The sequence below is a fragment of the Oncorhynchus gorbuscha genome, linkage group LG14 (genome assembly GCF_021184085.1).
Source record: "Oncorhynchus gorbuscha isolate QuinsamMale2020 ecotype Even-year linkage group LG14, OgorEven_v1.0, whole genome shotgun sequence".
Lineage (NCBI taxonomy): Eukaryota > Metazoa > Chordata > Actinopteri > Salmoniformes > Salmonidae > Oncorhynchus > Oncorhynchus gorbuscha.
Window position 1 is genome coordinate 34,204,854 of NC_060186.1, and position 16,094 is coordinate 34,220,947.

The 16,094-nt window shown below is 41.8% G+C and overlaps 1 protein-coding gene across 3 annotated transcripts in view; it reads right to left on the reverse strand.

Annotated features, from left to right (window-relative positions):
• The window catches only part of LOC123994830 (fibroblast growth factor 12-like), a 146,641-nt gene extending 136,943 nt beyond the window's left edge, over window positions 1-9,698 (reverse strand). For 2 of the 3 annotated variants that reach the window (XM_046297853.1, XM_046297855.1), the window contains exon 1: window positions 9,302-9,669. In XM_046297853.1, coding sequence (XP_046153809.1) covers window positions 9,302-9,341 — 40 coding nt within the window. In that variant the 5' untranslated portion in view covers window positions 9,342-9,669. Of the gene's footprint in view, window positions 1-9,301 lie in introns of all 3 variants that reach the window. The other variant, XM_046297854.1, reaches the window with a different exon arrangement.
• Between the last annotated feature and the right edge of the window lie 6,396 nt (window positions 9,699-16,094).

Below are 16,094 nucleotides of genomic sequence, written 5' to 3' on the forward strand. Positions count from 1 at the left end.
CTGTTCTTGGTTCTAAATTTCTTGAATGGGGCATGTTTATTTAAGATGGTTAGGAAGGCATTTTTTTTAAATATCCAGGCATCCTCTACTGACGGGATGAGATCAATATCCTTCCAGGATACCCCGGCCAGGTCGATTAGAAAGGCCTGCTCGCTGAAGTGTTTCAGGGAGCGTTTTACAGTGATGGGTGGAGGTCGTTTGACCGCTGACCCATTACGGATGCAGGCAATGATCGCTGAGATCTTGGTTGAAGACAGCAGAGGTGTATTTAGAGGGGAAGTTGGTTAGGATGATATCTATGAGGGTGACCGTGTTTAAGGCTTTGGGGGGGTACCTGGTAGGTTCATTGATAATTTGTGTGAGATTGAGGGCATCAAGTTTAGATTGTAGGATGGCTGGGGTGTTAAGCATGTTCCAGTTTAGGTCGCCTAGCAGCACGAGCTCTGAAGATAGATGGGGGGCAATCAGTTCACATATGGTGTCCAGAGCACAGCTGGGGGCAGAGGGTGGTCTATAGCAGGCGGCAATGGTGAGAGACTTGTTTTTAGAGAGGTGGATTTTTAAAAGTAGAAGTTCAAATTATTTGGGTACAGACCTGGATAGTAGGACAGAACTCTGCAGAACTCTTTGCAGTAGATTGCAACACCGCCCCCTTTGGCAGTTCTATCTTGTCTGAAAATGTTGTAATTTGGAATTAAAATTTCAGAATTTTTGGTGGTCTTCCTAAGCCAGGATTCAGACACAGCTAGAACATCCGGGTTGGCAGAGTGTGCTAAAGCAGTGAATAGAACAAACTTAGGGAGGAGGCTTCTAATGTTAACATGCATGAAACCAAGGCTATTACGGTTACAGAAGTCATCAAAAGAGAGCGCCTGGGGAATAGGAGTGGAGCTAGGCACTGCAGGGCCTGGATTCAACTCTACATTGCCAGAGGAACATAGGAGGAAAAGAATAAGGGTACGGCTAAAAGCAATAAGAATTGGTCGTCTAGAACGTCTGGAACAGAGAGTAAAAAGAGGTTTCTGGGGGCGATAAAATAGCATCAAGGTATAATGTACAGACAAAGGTATGGTAGGATGTGAATAAAGTGGAGGTAAACCTAGGTATTGAGTGATGAAGAGAGAGAGATAGTCTCTAGAAACATCATTGAAACCAGGAGATGTCATTGCATGTGTGGGTGGTGGAACTAATAAATTGGATAAGGTATAGTGAGCAGGACTAGAGGCTCTACAGTGAAATAAGCCAATAAACACTAACCAGAACAGCAATGGACAAGACATATTGACATTAAGGAGAGGCATCCTTAGTCGAGTGATCAAAAGGGTCCAGTGAGTGGAGTGGTTGGTTTGGGGGTCACGGCGATTTAGACAGCTAGCCAGGACATCGGTAGCAAGCTAGCATAGGATGGAGGTCTGTTGTTAGCCACCTCTTGCGTTCCGTCAGTAGATTAGTGGGGTTCCGTGTGGTAGAGGGGATTAGTCCAAATCACACAAAAAAATATATATAGTTAGAGGCCCAAGAAGAAACATAATAATAATAAAAATAAAGAAATTGTCCGATTGTCTATTCTGAGAGCAGCCGGTCTGACAGCTAACGGTTAGCAGGCCGCAGATGGGAGTTCAGGTAACGTTGCGACGGAGGAGCCAGCCGGATCTCCTTCGGGTAGATAACGTCGGCAGTCCAGTTGTGAAGGCCCGGTGGGGCTCCGCGTAGGCAGTAAAACGGGTCCGGATAGGTGACTGCAGCCCAGGAGTGATTGACGGAGCTCAGGAGTGATTCACGGAGCTGGCTAGCTCCGGAGTAATTGATGTTTGCTCCGGAATCGACGAGAGCAAATAGACACACGGATAGCAGCTAGCTAGCTTTGAGATCCGGGAATGAATGTCCAGAGAGCAGTTGAAATCCAAGGACATGGAGAGAAAAATTGGTCCGGTATGTTCCGTTCCGAGCTGCGCCGTACAAAACCGGCGATAGATTTTCGAGCTAAAGGATAGCTGATGACCACAAACCATGGTTAGCTGAATTACTAACGATTTGCCAGTAAAGAAGCTAACTAGCTTCTGAACTAGCTTCTGATTAGCTTCTGGCTAGCTTCTTGGAGGATTGCAGATTTGAGGTAAATAATACTTATTTATAAATATAAATTGGTGAGGCGGGTTGCAGGAGAGTGTTTTGAAGATGAGTTGATGGAAAATAAAAATAAAATGTGAAAAAAAGTTGTAAATATATATATATATATACATATATACACACACACACACACACACACATATACATATACACATATACATACACACAGGACACGACAAGACGAGGACAAAAGACGTCTGAACTGCTATGCCATCTCTGGACAGAAAGCTTAATGTGCACACTCACTCAAATCATTTGGAGAAAGGATATTTTCTATTTTATTCAGACATGTTCAATTGTATTCTTCATACTATAAAATAATGCCACGGAATAAGCAAATTTTGTCTGCTAATTGAACTATTTGAACACAGCCATACGGCATTGGCCAAACTCATGTTCTTCTGAAACGGACTACATTTTCTTTAGACGTGTATAAAATAATGGATTTATTTGACTTTTTAAAATGTAGATGTTCCAAAGGTCTGCATCAGTGGCTCGTAGGTTATGCGTGGAAACCAGGAGATACTAAATGTGTTTATGTTAATTAACGGTCAATTACCGTGAGACCAGCAGTTATTTGCTTGACAATCAAGGTTGACAAAATGATCACCACAGCCAACTGCGTTACCTCTAAAAAACAGCTTCTGGTTGGTCTTAAATATCCCTTTGGGTGCTGCCTGAAATTAGCACTCTGGATCATGTTAAGGACACACCTCAAATATTTCCACCCGGCCCATCTGTGCACAAGTGAGCTGATATAAGACAGGTAAATTGCAGAACATGGCGTTAGTCCTTCTGTAGCTCAGTTGGTAGAGCATGGCGCTTGTAACGCCAGGGTAGTGGGTTCGATCCCCGGGACCACCCATACGTAGAATGTATGCACACATGACTGTAAGTCGCTTTGGATAAAAGCGTCTGCTAAATGGCATATATATTATTATTATTATTATTATTAGGGCTGGAAAACGCCATTGCGCCAGTTTTTACAATACGAAATTGCAAACTAACGTGTGTTTGACACTAACACCAACCAAAAATAGAGCCCCTGGTCTCCAACAGTATCTTTACAATACTTAAGCTTTGCATGATTGAGCTTTTACTCATACTATGTAAACCCAGGCCTGATGAATAATAAAGTGTCCCTCCCAAGACAGGGTGGTAGAGGAGTTGAGGGAAAGGGAAAAAAACATAACATCGGTCTAATATTCAGCTGAAAATCTTTGACAAAGCAGCCACAACACTACTCTGCTTTGGGGGCCTGGGGACTTCCCACCTTTGACAACCAAGTTTGTTTGGATTTTTTTCTCCACTACATCTGGGCAATGTAACAGAGAGACATTGATTGTGTAACCCAGCACCTTGTTTGACTGTGTGTGTCTGGCTTTTCCTGGCCTCTTAGCTAGCCGGCCAGCTGGTGGAGAGAGAGAGAGAGAGAGGGCGAGAGGGAAACCCTTTTGGCCCATCATCAGGGCCTCAAGTTACACTCTCAGCAGCAGAGGAGAACCTAAACACCCTCACACAGACAGGGCTTGCCCCTATGTAAAACAGTAGGTGAGGGAGGGAGAGGTACTGTGACAACAAAACTAACCATTTCTGTTGTCTCTGTGTAATGGATCAATATCGATTTTATTTTTGTATGGAATTGTATTGACACAGCCTCAAAGAAAATGATGTGTGTGTCTGGAAGTTCTGAATTCTGATTTTTTTTGTTATGTTTGTGATGCTGACCTGAAACAAATTAATTGAGTGAGTGGACTTTATAGGTCGTTTTCCAGGACACATATTAAGCATAATCCTGGACCAAGAAGCACTTTCAATAGATTCTCCATTGAGCTTTGGCTTAGTTTCATAACAGACCTAGGAACTGACTGACTTGACATACCAACCTAGTCTCAGAGCATTTCGTATTAATCTGTACGTAAATCCAAGAGGCTCCATTTAGTATGATATGTTGTGTTTCATGCGGTAACTATTAATTTGTGAATGTCGATCACCCATTTCGTATGATATGTTATGAATTACAATATGCATAACATGTTTCAAAATTGTAAAACATACATTATGTTACGAATTTACAAAACGTATGATATGTTACGAATTCTAGCTAGGTGGCTAAGTGGCTAACAGTTAACTAACTGTAACGTTATCTAGGCTAGGGATTAGGGGTTAAGGTAACGTTTAGGAGTTAGGTTAAAGGGTTAAGCAAATAGTCCAGGGAGCCAATGTGCGGGGGCACCGGGTTAAGTGAGGTAATATTTACATGAATGTATAGTTAAAGTGACTATGCGCAGATGATAAACAGAGGGGTAAAGCTGTTGAGAAGCCTTTTGGTCCTAGACTTGGCTCTCCGGTACCGCTTGCCATGTGGTAGCAGAGATAACAGTCTATGACTGGGGTGGCTGGGGTCTTTGACCATTTTTATGGCCTTCCTCTGACACCACCTGGTATAGAGGTCCTGGATGGCAGGCAGCTTAGCCCCAGTGATGTACTGGGCCGTACGCACTACCCTCTGTAGTGCCTTGCGGTCGGAGGCTGAGCAATTGGCATACCAGGCGGTGATGCAACCAGTCAGGATGTTCTTGATGTTGCAGCTGTAGAACCTTTTGAGGATCTCAGGACCCATGCCAAATCTTTTCAGTCTCCTGAGGGGGAATAGGTTTTGATGTGCGCTCTTCACGACTGTCTTGGTGTGTTGGACCATTCTAGTTTGTTGGTGATGTGGACACCAAGGAAATTGAAGCTCTCAACCTGCTCCCTGTCGGTGAGAATGGGGGTGTGCTCGGTCCTCCTTTTCCTGTAGTCCACAATCATCTCCTTTGTCTTGATTACAGGAAAGGTTGTTATTCTGGCACCAAACGGCCAGGTTTCAATCTTTACTAACGACATGCCACTAGCCTTGAGTAAAGCCAGTGTGCAGATGACAAACACTATACACGTCAGCTAGTACAGCAACTGAAATGACTGCAACACTTAACAAAAAGCTGCAATTAGTTTAAGAATGGGTAGCAAGGAATAAGTTAGTCCTAAATATTTCCAAAACGAATAGCATTATATTTGGGACAAATCATTCACTAAACCCTAAACCTCAACTAAATATTGTAATGAATAATGTTGACATTTAGCACTGCTGGCCCTTAAAAGTACACAGAGAGCTAACCTTAATATATTACATGCATGTCAATCTCTCATGGCTCAAAGTGGAAGAGAGATTGACTTCCTCCCTACTTGTTTTTGTAAGAGGTGTTGACAAGCTGAATGTATGGAGCTGTCTGTTTAAAATACTTACACACAAACACCTGAAATTGCCCATTCCTCGTCTATATTCAAGTTATTTTAGCAAAGCTGTTAACAGAAGCATTTAGCACATCTTATAATGCAATCAAGTACTGACAAAGTCATAGCCAAGATTTTCCATTGCTCCTGTAAGTTACTCTGGATAAAAGCATCTGCTCAATTATAAAAACATTTCGAAAATGAAACAGCATGTTAGAAAGGGTTTAATTCACCACGTGTCCATGTATGCTTCCAAAATAGCACTCCATTAGTTATATACTGCACTACCAATGGGCCTTGTCAAAGGTAGTGTGCTAGTTCCATAGGGAATATGGTGCCATTTCAAATCACATTTTATTTGTCACATGCACCGAATAGAACGTGTGAAATGCTTAATTACAAGCCCTTAACCAACAATGCAGTTTTAAGAAAATACCAACAAAAAAATAAGAGTCAAGAATAACAAATAATTAAAGAGCAGCAGTAAATAACAGTAGCTGGGCTATATATACAGGGGGTACCGGTACAAAGTCAATGTGCGGGGGCACCAGTGTCGAGGTAAAATGTACATGTAGGTAGAGTTATTAAAGAGACTATGTATAGATAATAACAGAGAGCAGCAGCAGCGTAGAAGGGAGGGGGGCAATGCAAATAGTCTGGGTAGCCATGTGATTAGCTGTTCAGGAGTCTTATGGCGTGGGGGTAAAAGCTGTTTAGAAGCCTATTGGACCTAGACCTGGTACGCTGGTTCCAGTTGCCATGCAGTAGCAGAGAGAACAGTCTATGACTAGGGTGGCTGGAGTCTTTGACAATTTTAGGGCCTTCCTCTGACACCGGTTGGTATAGAGGTCCTGGATGGCAGGACGATTGTCCCGGGTTATGTACTGGGCTGTACGCAGCACCCTCTGTAGTGCCTTGCGGTCGGAGGCCAAGTAGTTGCCATCCAGGCAGTGATGCAACCCATTCTCAAATAGATGTTCCTTTTGTCCAGGTGGGAAAGGGCAGTGTGGAGTGCAATAGAGATTGCATCATCTGTGGATCTGATCATGCAGTATGCAAAATGGAGTGGGTCTAGGGTTTCTGAGATAATGATGTTGATGTGAGCCATGAGCAGCCTTTCAAAGCATTTCATGACTACAGACGTGAGTGCTATAGGTCGGTAGTCATTTAAGCAGGTTACCTTAGTGTTCTTGGGAACAGGGACTATGGTGGTCTGCTTGAAACATGTTGGTATTACAGACTCAAACAGGGAGAGTTTGAAAATGTCAGTGAAGACACTTGCCAGTTGGTCAGCGGATGCTTGTGTAATACCCTTGGTAGAACCAAGTATTGAGTTTATTTGTTATAATTAATTGTGAGAGTCGGAATATTTACACGTGAATGCCCCAGGCCTTGTGAATTTGACCTGTTTAAAGTTTAAGTTTTGAACAGCTGATGCTCTCATTAATGTTTCACTGTTACTTGCCTCGAAGCAAGCATAGAAGTTAATTAGCTCATCTGTGTGGCTCATGTCACTGGGCATCTCTCGGCTGTGCTTCCATTTGTAGTCTGTAATGGTTTGCAAGCCATTACAGTTGGCCTGGCTTTTATATTCAGTTTAAATTTGGGTCAAAAAGAGAAACCAGGAGAGAGACATTGAGCCAAATGATGTTGATGGCCATTCAACATCATTATTGACTTTTGGTGAAGCCTTGGTTTCTCAAAATTGCCTCGCCTGGTTCACCAACTACTTCTCTGATAGAGTTCAGTGTCAAATCGGAGGGTCTGCTGTCCGGACCTCTGGCAGTCTCTATGGGGTGCCACAGGGTTCATTCTTGGACCGACTCTTTTCTCTGTATACATCAATGACCTGCTGCCATGAGTCCCTGATCCACAGTACATTCTACTTCCGGCCCTTCTTTGGACACTGTGTTAACAACCCTCCAGGCAAGCTTCAATGCCATACCTCTCCTTCCTGGCCAATTGCTCTTTACAAGTAAAACTAAATCCTGTTTCTGTGTCCAACATCATCTGTGTGGCTCTGGAGACAACTACAAATACTTAGGTGTCTGTTAGACTGTAAACTCTCCTTCCAGACCCATATCAAACATCTCCAATCCAAAGTTAAATCTAGAATTGGCTTCCCATTTCGCAACAAAGCATCCTGCACTCATGCTGCCAAACATACCCTTGTAAAACTGACCATCCTCCAATCCTCGACTTTGGCGATGTCATTTACAAAATAGCCTCCAATACCCTACTCAACAAATTGGATGCAGTCTATCACAGTGCAATCCGTTTCTCACCAAAGCCCCAATACTACCCACCATTGCGACCAGTTCTGCCAAACCCACTGGCTCCATGTCATCTACAAGAAGGTAAAGTCCCGCCTTATCTCAGCTGCTCATCTTTCTGCAGGTATATCTCTCTGGTCACCCCCAAAACCTCTTTCTTTGGGTCTCTCCTTCCAGTTCTCTGCTGCCAGTGACCACAAAAATCTGAAACTGGAAACACTTATCTCCCTCACTGCTTTAAGCACCAACTGTCAGAGCATCTTGATTACTGCACCTGTACATAGCCCACCTATAATTTAGCCCAAACAACTACCTCTTTCCCAACTGTATTTAATTTATTTATTTATTTTGCTCCTGCACCCCATTATTTTTATGTCTACTTTGCACATTCTTCCATTGCAAAACTACCATTCCAGTGTTTTACTTGCTATATTGTATTTACTTTGCCACCATGGCCTTTTTTGCCTTTACCTCCCTTCTCACCTGTTTTGCTCACATTGTATATAACTTGTTTATACTGTATTATTGACTGTATGTTTGTTTTACTCCATGTGTAATTCTGTGTCGTTGTATCTAGAACTGCTTTGCTTTATCTTGGCCAGGTCGCAATTGTAAATGAGAACTTGTTCTCAACTTGCCTACCTGGTTAAATAAAGGTGAAATAAATAAATAAAATAAATATATATGGGGCATCGGACACACACAAATATATATATATATATATTTGTGTGTGTCCGATGCCCCATACACATAGAAGGAAGGTTACCTGAAAATTCTAATGGGACACCTATAGATGTTATATATATGTTGATACTTATATATATATATATATATACACATACATATACATGTCAAAGTAGGCTAGAACACAGGCTGCTACATGTGTAAAGATAATGCGTGTGGGCCTTCAGCCTTGCCCATAGCCAGAGAATTGAGAGAACCCACCCTTCCCCTCCTCCAGAAACCCTACGCAGCTGTAAATTTGGCGGGTTGACGTTTATTGTCAAGAATCTTGCCCTGCAGGCAGAACTAAGTGATTTCTGCTAGATTGAAAAATCAAAATTGGCTTTATTAAATACTCGAAAATAATGGTCTTAATTTAATACTAGGGTTAGGCATTAAAGTTAGCATTGTGGTTAAGGTTAGCGTTAGGTTTCAAATCCGATGTTATGGCTTTGTGTCTGTGCCAGCTGACAGCTCCGTAGAGCTGCCTCCAGAACAAGATTCATTACAAAAAACGCTAACCTGCGTAAATTTGCTGCATCAGGGTTCTGTCATTCACTGAAAACAAAAGCAACGACGTAGCATACAAGGGCAAGTCGTAGTAGGCTACGGATACTCTACGCCCGAGGCAGCAGGAGACAGACACAGATGTTCGTAGCCAAATAAACCACACCTTATAAATCCACCACTGCCATTTTCATGTAGGCTAAGCGGCAAGGCGCCTGTCAAGTGTAGACGAGTACCAAGTACCGCAGTCTACTTATACAGAGGCGTGGGCCACGCACCCCCGCCGACACGCTACCAGACCCACTGATTCAATATACAGAACACACAGCACACACACGCTGCGATTATTTCACACCCACACAGTCTGTTATTAAATAAGTAAAGAAGTTGCTTACCGGGTGCTTTGTCTGCTTTATCTACTTTAATGATCTCCATCTCCCGTTGTGATTAGGTTGATCAGGGAGGGAAGTTAGAGATGCTTCGTTTCTGGGAGATGTCAGAGCTGTTCTGGTCGGGATGTGGTTCTTCTTCCCCCCTGGTTTGTCTGCCTCTGTAATCAACAAGCGTGACCAGTGAGAACAACTGGTTTATCAATGGCCGGACTGTCCGTGAGTCGATATTGTGTAGGGCAAAATGGCTAACTCGGATATTTTGGGGTGATTTCCGACCAAGCCAATTGAACGCTGTGTCTGTCCACGCGTGTGCATTTAAGCCTACCAGTGTCCGCGCGCTGTTTATCGGGAGCTGTCCTCTCGCCTTGGTGGTGAAGTCTATGCTGCAGCTCGGGCTCCTATGAAATACAGAAGTGACGTCACGACAGACTCCCCTGCTGGAGTTTTAAGGTGACATGTTAGCCAGTGGAGAGTCACTTCCACTATCGAATTTGTGCATCTGACAACAAACACCTGTTATAATAATAATAATAATAATATATGCCATTTAGCAGACGCTTTTATCCAAAGCCACTTACAGTCATGTGTGTTATGGGTGGTCCCGGGGAATGAACCCACTACCCTGGCGTTACAAGCGCCATGCTCTACCAACTGAGCTACAGAAGGACCTGTGCACTACCTGATATATCTTTTTTATAGTCATCAAATAAAGCTTTTTGCTCTTTTACAAAAGTTTTAGAACACCTACTCATTCAAGGGTTTTATGTATTTTTTACTATTTCCTACATTGTAGAATAATAGTGAAGACCAAAACTTTAAAATAACACACATGGAATAATGTAGTAACCAAAAAAGTGTTAAACAAATCAAAATATATTTTATATTTTAGATTCTTCAAATTGACACCCTTTGCCATGATGACATCTTTGCACACTCTTGGCAGCGTTGACTATCACAAGATAGGGTGCTATCAGATTCCCCCGAATAACATTTTCCTTGTCATAGCCTACTCTTTTGCGATTTTTACATTGACTCATTTGTGTTCAAAACACTCAGACGTTTGGTTCTCACATAATTTAGCTGAGTTCAGAAGTCCATTTGATCCCATTTATATAGGCCTAAGATTTCTGCTGTCGAGGCTGAAGATACACACTAAACTACAAGTCCTGTTCTTTTCCAGATATAGTCTCAAGTGATGACTCAAATGGGTGCAGGTGTAGGCTGGAGGAATTTAAACATGTTTGCAGGATTTTTAGCAAATGGGTTTAGTGTGTGAGTTTCCATGGTAGCACAGGTTGGTACCCAAGTACAGTGATGTTACTTTTGTGTGACTTGTAGGCAGTAGCGGCTGAAGGGCTGCCTGGCTGTAAGTTGCTATGGAGACTATAAGTGATAACATATTACATTTTAGTGGCTCCAAAAAAGATTGAAATTGAAAATGTTATGGGCCTAATAGGACTAGATGTAATGTATTGCAGATAATATAAGCCTATATGGTACTGGTTTATGGTTCTCAATATTTCTAAGGGTGTGTCCTAAATATCACTATATTGCAGTGGAGTACTTTTTACCAAGACCCATATGGCCCTATACAAAAGTATTGCACTATACAGTCTTAGAATTAGGTGTGACTCAAGGAACCCTGGAGATTCTAAAGAAACCCTTGAGTTCCTCAAGGAACTGTTGCAGTCAGTGGGTTCATATTTGCACAATTGGTTAGTTGAGGGGTTCTTGGAGGAACGTTCAATGTTTCAATGTTGCAAAGGCTTCTGGAGGAACCTTTTTGCTGGGGCTTGCAGAGCACATTGAATTTATTTCGCAGTTGGATTTGTTGCGCTGCCGGACTCGAAAGCAGAGCTGGCATTATGGGCAGGCCTTAGGGGGCCTGGCTCGCTGTACTTCCTTGCCTGTCCAAATAAAAATAACAATTATTGATCATTTATTTGACCGAGACGTGTGCCGACAGAAAGACGCATCAATCTCAGCTAAAGCATCTGAACGAGCAAAACAGAGTCCCTCTGTCTCAATATGTGTAGCCAATTATGTGATGCTGTCTGGCCAAGAAGAGCATAAGACAGAGGGATGCTGTTTTGCTTGCTCGGATGCTTTCTCCAGTGAGATAGTTTCAGCCACTTGCGAATTTGAAGGAAAGTTGGTGGGTGCACAGTGAACTGTTCGATTGCTGGAATTATTTTGGACGAATGTGCAAAGTTAATTAACCTACTTTTTGAAATGATTTATTTGACAATCAGATGAAAAAATCATGACTGGTTGTGTTCTTGCCATATTAAAAGGTGATACATTTTTACAGTTAAATGACATGTCTTTACTATAAAACCAAAATAAATGAATTCACACATACATGCGAGGTCTCGTAAATCAAATGCCCGTCCAACTGATTCGTTCTGGCGCCGGCCTCGCTCAGAAGAAGATTAAAACATGATGTTTTTGGCGATAGCTTTATGGGATATCTAGCGACTTCTAAACAATTATCCATCCCTATACAAGTACTATTTAAATAGCAATGTTGAATAATACAACATTGGATGTCAAGCCAATTATATTATAACTGTAGCCTCCCTGTTTTAATTCCAAAAGGTTTCTTGTGATGATAATGACACTTGTTTATGATGATGGCCTTGCCTACACTTTGATAAATCATGTGACTAAACTGAATAAAAAGAAGAAGAAACTACTCTATGCAACAAAGATAAACGACCTAACAATGGTTGTAAAAAGCTTTGGAGCACCGTAAATTAAATTTTGGGCAAAAAGGCAAACTCCGCTCCATCATGCATTGAATCAGATGGCTCATTCATCACAAAGCTCACTGATATTGCCAACTACTTTAATTGATTTTTTAATTGCCAAGATTAGCGAACTTAGGCAGGACATGCCAGTAACAAACGCTGACACTACACATCCAAGTATATCTGACAAAGATATGATAGACAAGCATTGTACATTTGAAGTCGGTAAAGTGAGTGTGGAAGAGATGAAAAAAGTATTGTTATCTATCAACAATGACAAGCCACCGGGGTCTGACAACTTGGATTGAAAATGATTGAGGATAATAGCAGACGTTATTGCCAAATCTTCAATCTAAGCCTACTAGAAAGTTTGTGCCCTCAGGCCTGGAGGGAATTAAAACTAATTCCCCCTACCTAAGAATAGTAAAGCACCCTTTATTGGCTCAAATAGCTGACCAATCAGCCAATCAACCCTTAATAAACTTTTGGAATAAATGGTGTTTGACCAGATAAAATGCTATTTAACAGAAAACAAATTGATAGACTTTCAGCACACTTATAGCGAAGGACATTCAACAAGCACAGCACTTGTACAAATGACTGATGATTGGCTGAGAGAAATTTATAATAAAATGATTGTGGGGGCATGTTTTGTTAGACTTCAGTGAGGCTTTTGACATAATCAATCAAAGTCTGCTGCTGGAAAAACGTATGTGTTATGGCTTTAGACCCCCTGCTATATTGTGGATAAAGAGTTGCCAGTCTAACATAACACAGAGGGTGTTCATTAATGGAAGCCTATCCAACATAATCAATGTAGAATCATGAATTCCCCAGGGCAGCTGTCTAGGCCCCTTACATTTTTCAATCTTGATTAACGACATGCCACTGGCTTTGAGTAAGGTCAGTGTGTCTATGTATGCGGATGACTCAACACTAGCTACTACAGCTACTACAGTGACTGAAATGACTGCAACACTTAACAAAGAGCTGCAGTTAGTTTCAAAATGGGTGGCAAGGAATAATTTAGTCATAAATTGTTAAAAAACTAAAAGCATTGTATTTGGGACAAATCATTCACTAAACCCTACACCTCAGCTAAATCTTGTAATGTATAATGTGGAAATTGAGCTAGGTGAGGTCATGGTGAAAACTGTCATGGTGAAAACATGTTGATACAACAGTAGCTGAGGTGGGGAGAACTTTGTCCATAATAAAGTGCTGCTCTGCCTTAACAGCACTATCAACAAGGCAGGTCCCAAAGACCCTAGTTTTGTCGCACCTGGACTACTGTTCAGTTGTGTGGTCTGGTGCCACAAAGAGGGATTTAGGAAAATTTCAGTTGGCTCAGAACAGAGCAGCACAGCTTGCCCTTAGATGTAGTACACATAGGGCTAACATTAATAATATGAATGTCAATCTCTCCTGGTTCAAAGTGGAGGAGAGATTGACTTCATCACTACTTGTGAGAGGTATTGACATGTTGGAATATACCGAGCTGTCTGTTTGAACTACTGGCACACAGCTCAGACACCCATGCATACCCCACTAGACATGTCACCAGAGGTCTCTTCACTGTCCCCAAGTCCAGAACAGACTATGGGAGACGGACAGTACTACATAGAGCTATGTACATCAAGTATCTCATGCAAGCAGTAAAATTAGATGTAAAAAACTGATAAAAATACACCATATGGAACAGCGGGACTGTGAAGCAATACAAACATAGGCACAGACACATGCATACAAACACACGACAACATTCACACTATACACACACGTACACATGGATTTTGTGTTGTAGATATGTAGTAGCAGAGTAGGGGCCTTGTGGCACACACTTAATGTGTTGTGAAATCTATTGTGAATGTATTGTAACGTTTTTTTAAATTGTATAACTGCCTTAATTTTGTTGGACCACGGGAAGAGTATTTTAGGGGATCCCATAATAAATACAAATAAACTCTTAAAAATGCTTGGTTGTTTGGATGATCTAACTGCTGAGTTGCAGGCATTGGGCCACTTAGTTGGAATGTTTTCTTTAAAAAGGGCCAGGTTGGGTTGCTGATGCTGGGTTATTGATGCTGGTTAATTAAAATATAACCCAGCGGGTCAGATGAGAAGACTCGGGGCGTGGCTTAGTAAAGGCGTCGCTTTCAGATAGTTATTCTTGGCCACCCGTGAGTGTCATGTTTTGTCTTAGATTGTCTTGTCATTTTGCTTTTCCCTCTGTTCATTTTCCCCCTGCTGGTCTTTTTAGGTTCGTTCCCCTTTTTCTCTCTCCCTTCCTCTCTCTCTTCTCTCTATCGTTCCGTTCCTGCTCCCAGCTGTTCCTATTCCCCTAATCAATCATTTAGTCTTCCCACACCTGTTCCCGATCCTTTTCCCTGATTAGAGTCCCTATTTCTCTCCTTGTTTTCCGTTCCTGCCCTGTCGGATCCTTGTCTATTGTTCACCGTGCTGTGTCTATGTATCGCCCTGTCGTGTCGTGTTTCCCTCAGATGCTGCGTGGTGAGCAGGTGTCTGAGTCTGCTACGTTCAAGTGCCTTCCCGAGGCAACCTGCAGTTCTTGATCAAGTCTCCAGTCTGTTCTCGTCATTACGAGTAGAATTATGCCTTTTGATTGTAAAGTTACTTTACTGGATTAAAAACTCTGTTTTCGCCAAGTCGCTTTTGGGTCCTCATTCACCTGCATAACAGTGAGAGTGAACATAATTCCTGTTTTTCGGTTCTGTTGTATTGTCATCCCATGTTAAGGTTAAACAGTGACAGTTTTGTAGCTTTAATATGCTTACAGATGTGTATGAGTTGCTCAAGTGCCTACACAAATCCCAAAGTTACCACTTTATAGTAATAAAGTTACCACTTTATTACTATATTACTATCATTGCATTTGGATGACTGTCATGGTTCTATATGTAGTCAGCAATGTTAATATTATATTACAATGTTGCTACAATATATTATTAAAAAGGTTAACAATTAACAATTAACAATTAACCCCTCCCATTACAAACAGGTTCCTCTTTGAACTTTTACACAGGCAGACCAGTATCAGCATATAAACGTCAATCTGTGACCATTTTTCACAAATCTAGCATCATGTGACAGGGGATCCTCAAATAACTTTTTCAGAGGGGTTCCTCGATGAACCTTTGTGACCTGGAACGGTTCACTGTGTGGCAATTTTTAGAACCCCAAAATGTTATTCCAGGCTCCTTTACTTCTAGAGTGTAGGGAATAAGGGGCTATTTGGGACGCACACTAAAACCACTAATGGAGAGAAATTAGTATAGTGATATATACAAAACTGTATCTTTTATGGGTTTTCCACTTTGCTGTGGGCTGTACATCACTATGTATTCATATCTGTCAATGTCTACAAGGCTACTTTCTAAGGTTAGGATTGGGAGGGGGGAGCTCATCCTAGATCTGTACCAAGGAGAAACTTCCCCCTTGAGCATGTGATTGCAGAGGTTGGGGCTGGAAAAAGAGGGGTGCGGCCACACGGTTGAAGTCTAAGCCGCAGGTGTCCTGGCAGGTGCTGTGACAACAGGAAGCAAAAATAACCTGGCAGAGGTATAGAAGTAGGGAGGTAGGGAGGAGGGGAGGCTGGTGGGGGTGTACACAAAATATAAATAGATTATCCCAACACATTTGAATGTTTTGGGCCAGACTGTGAGGACAAATTCCGAGAACACAGATATACTCAGTATAAATTCAGATTATATATCGTATGTGCCCCTAAAGAACTGTCAATTTCATCAACTATACAATACAAAAAACAGACTCATTTTCAGTCACAGTAAGCAATACATGAAACCCTTAGTCAGTATGAAGGTGGAGTCTAAATTTATTTCCAAAGTCTCTTCAGAAGGGTGCAACGTTACCAAACGTTCAGATAGAAATGCTTTTTGTAGAACAGATCAGATTTTTTGGCATGCATAATTGAGCATCATGTATTATATTAATTCCATTTCTATCTGCAACGTTTCACCTCACTGAATACACACCATTCCTACATGTCAGTGTCTCAGGACAATTAA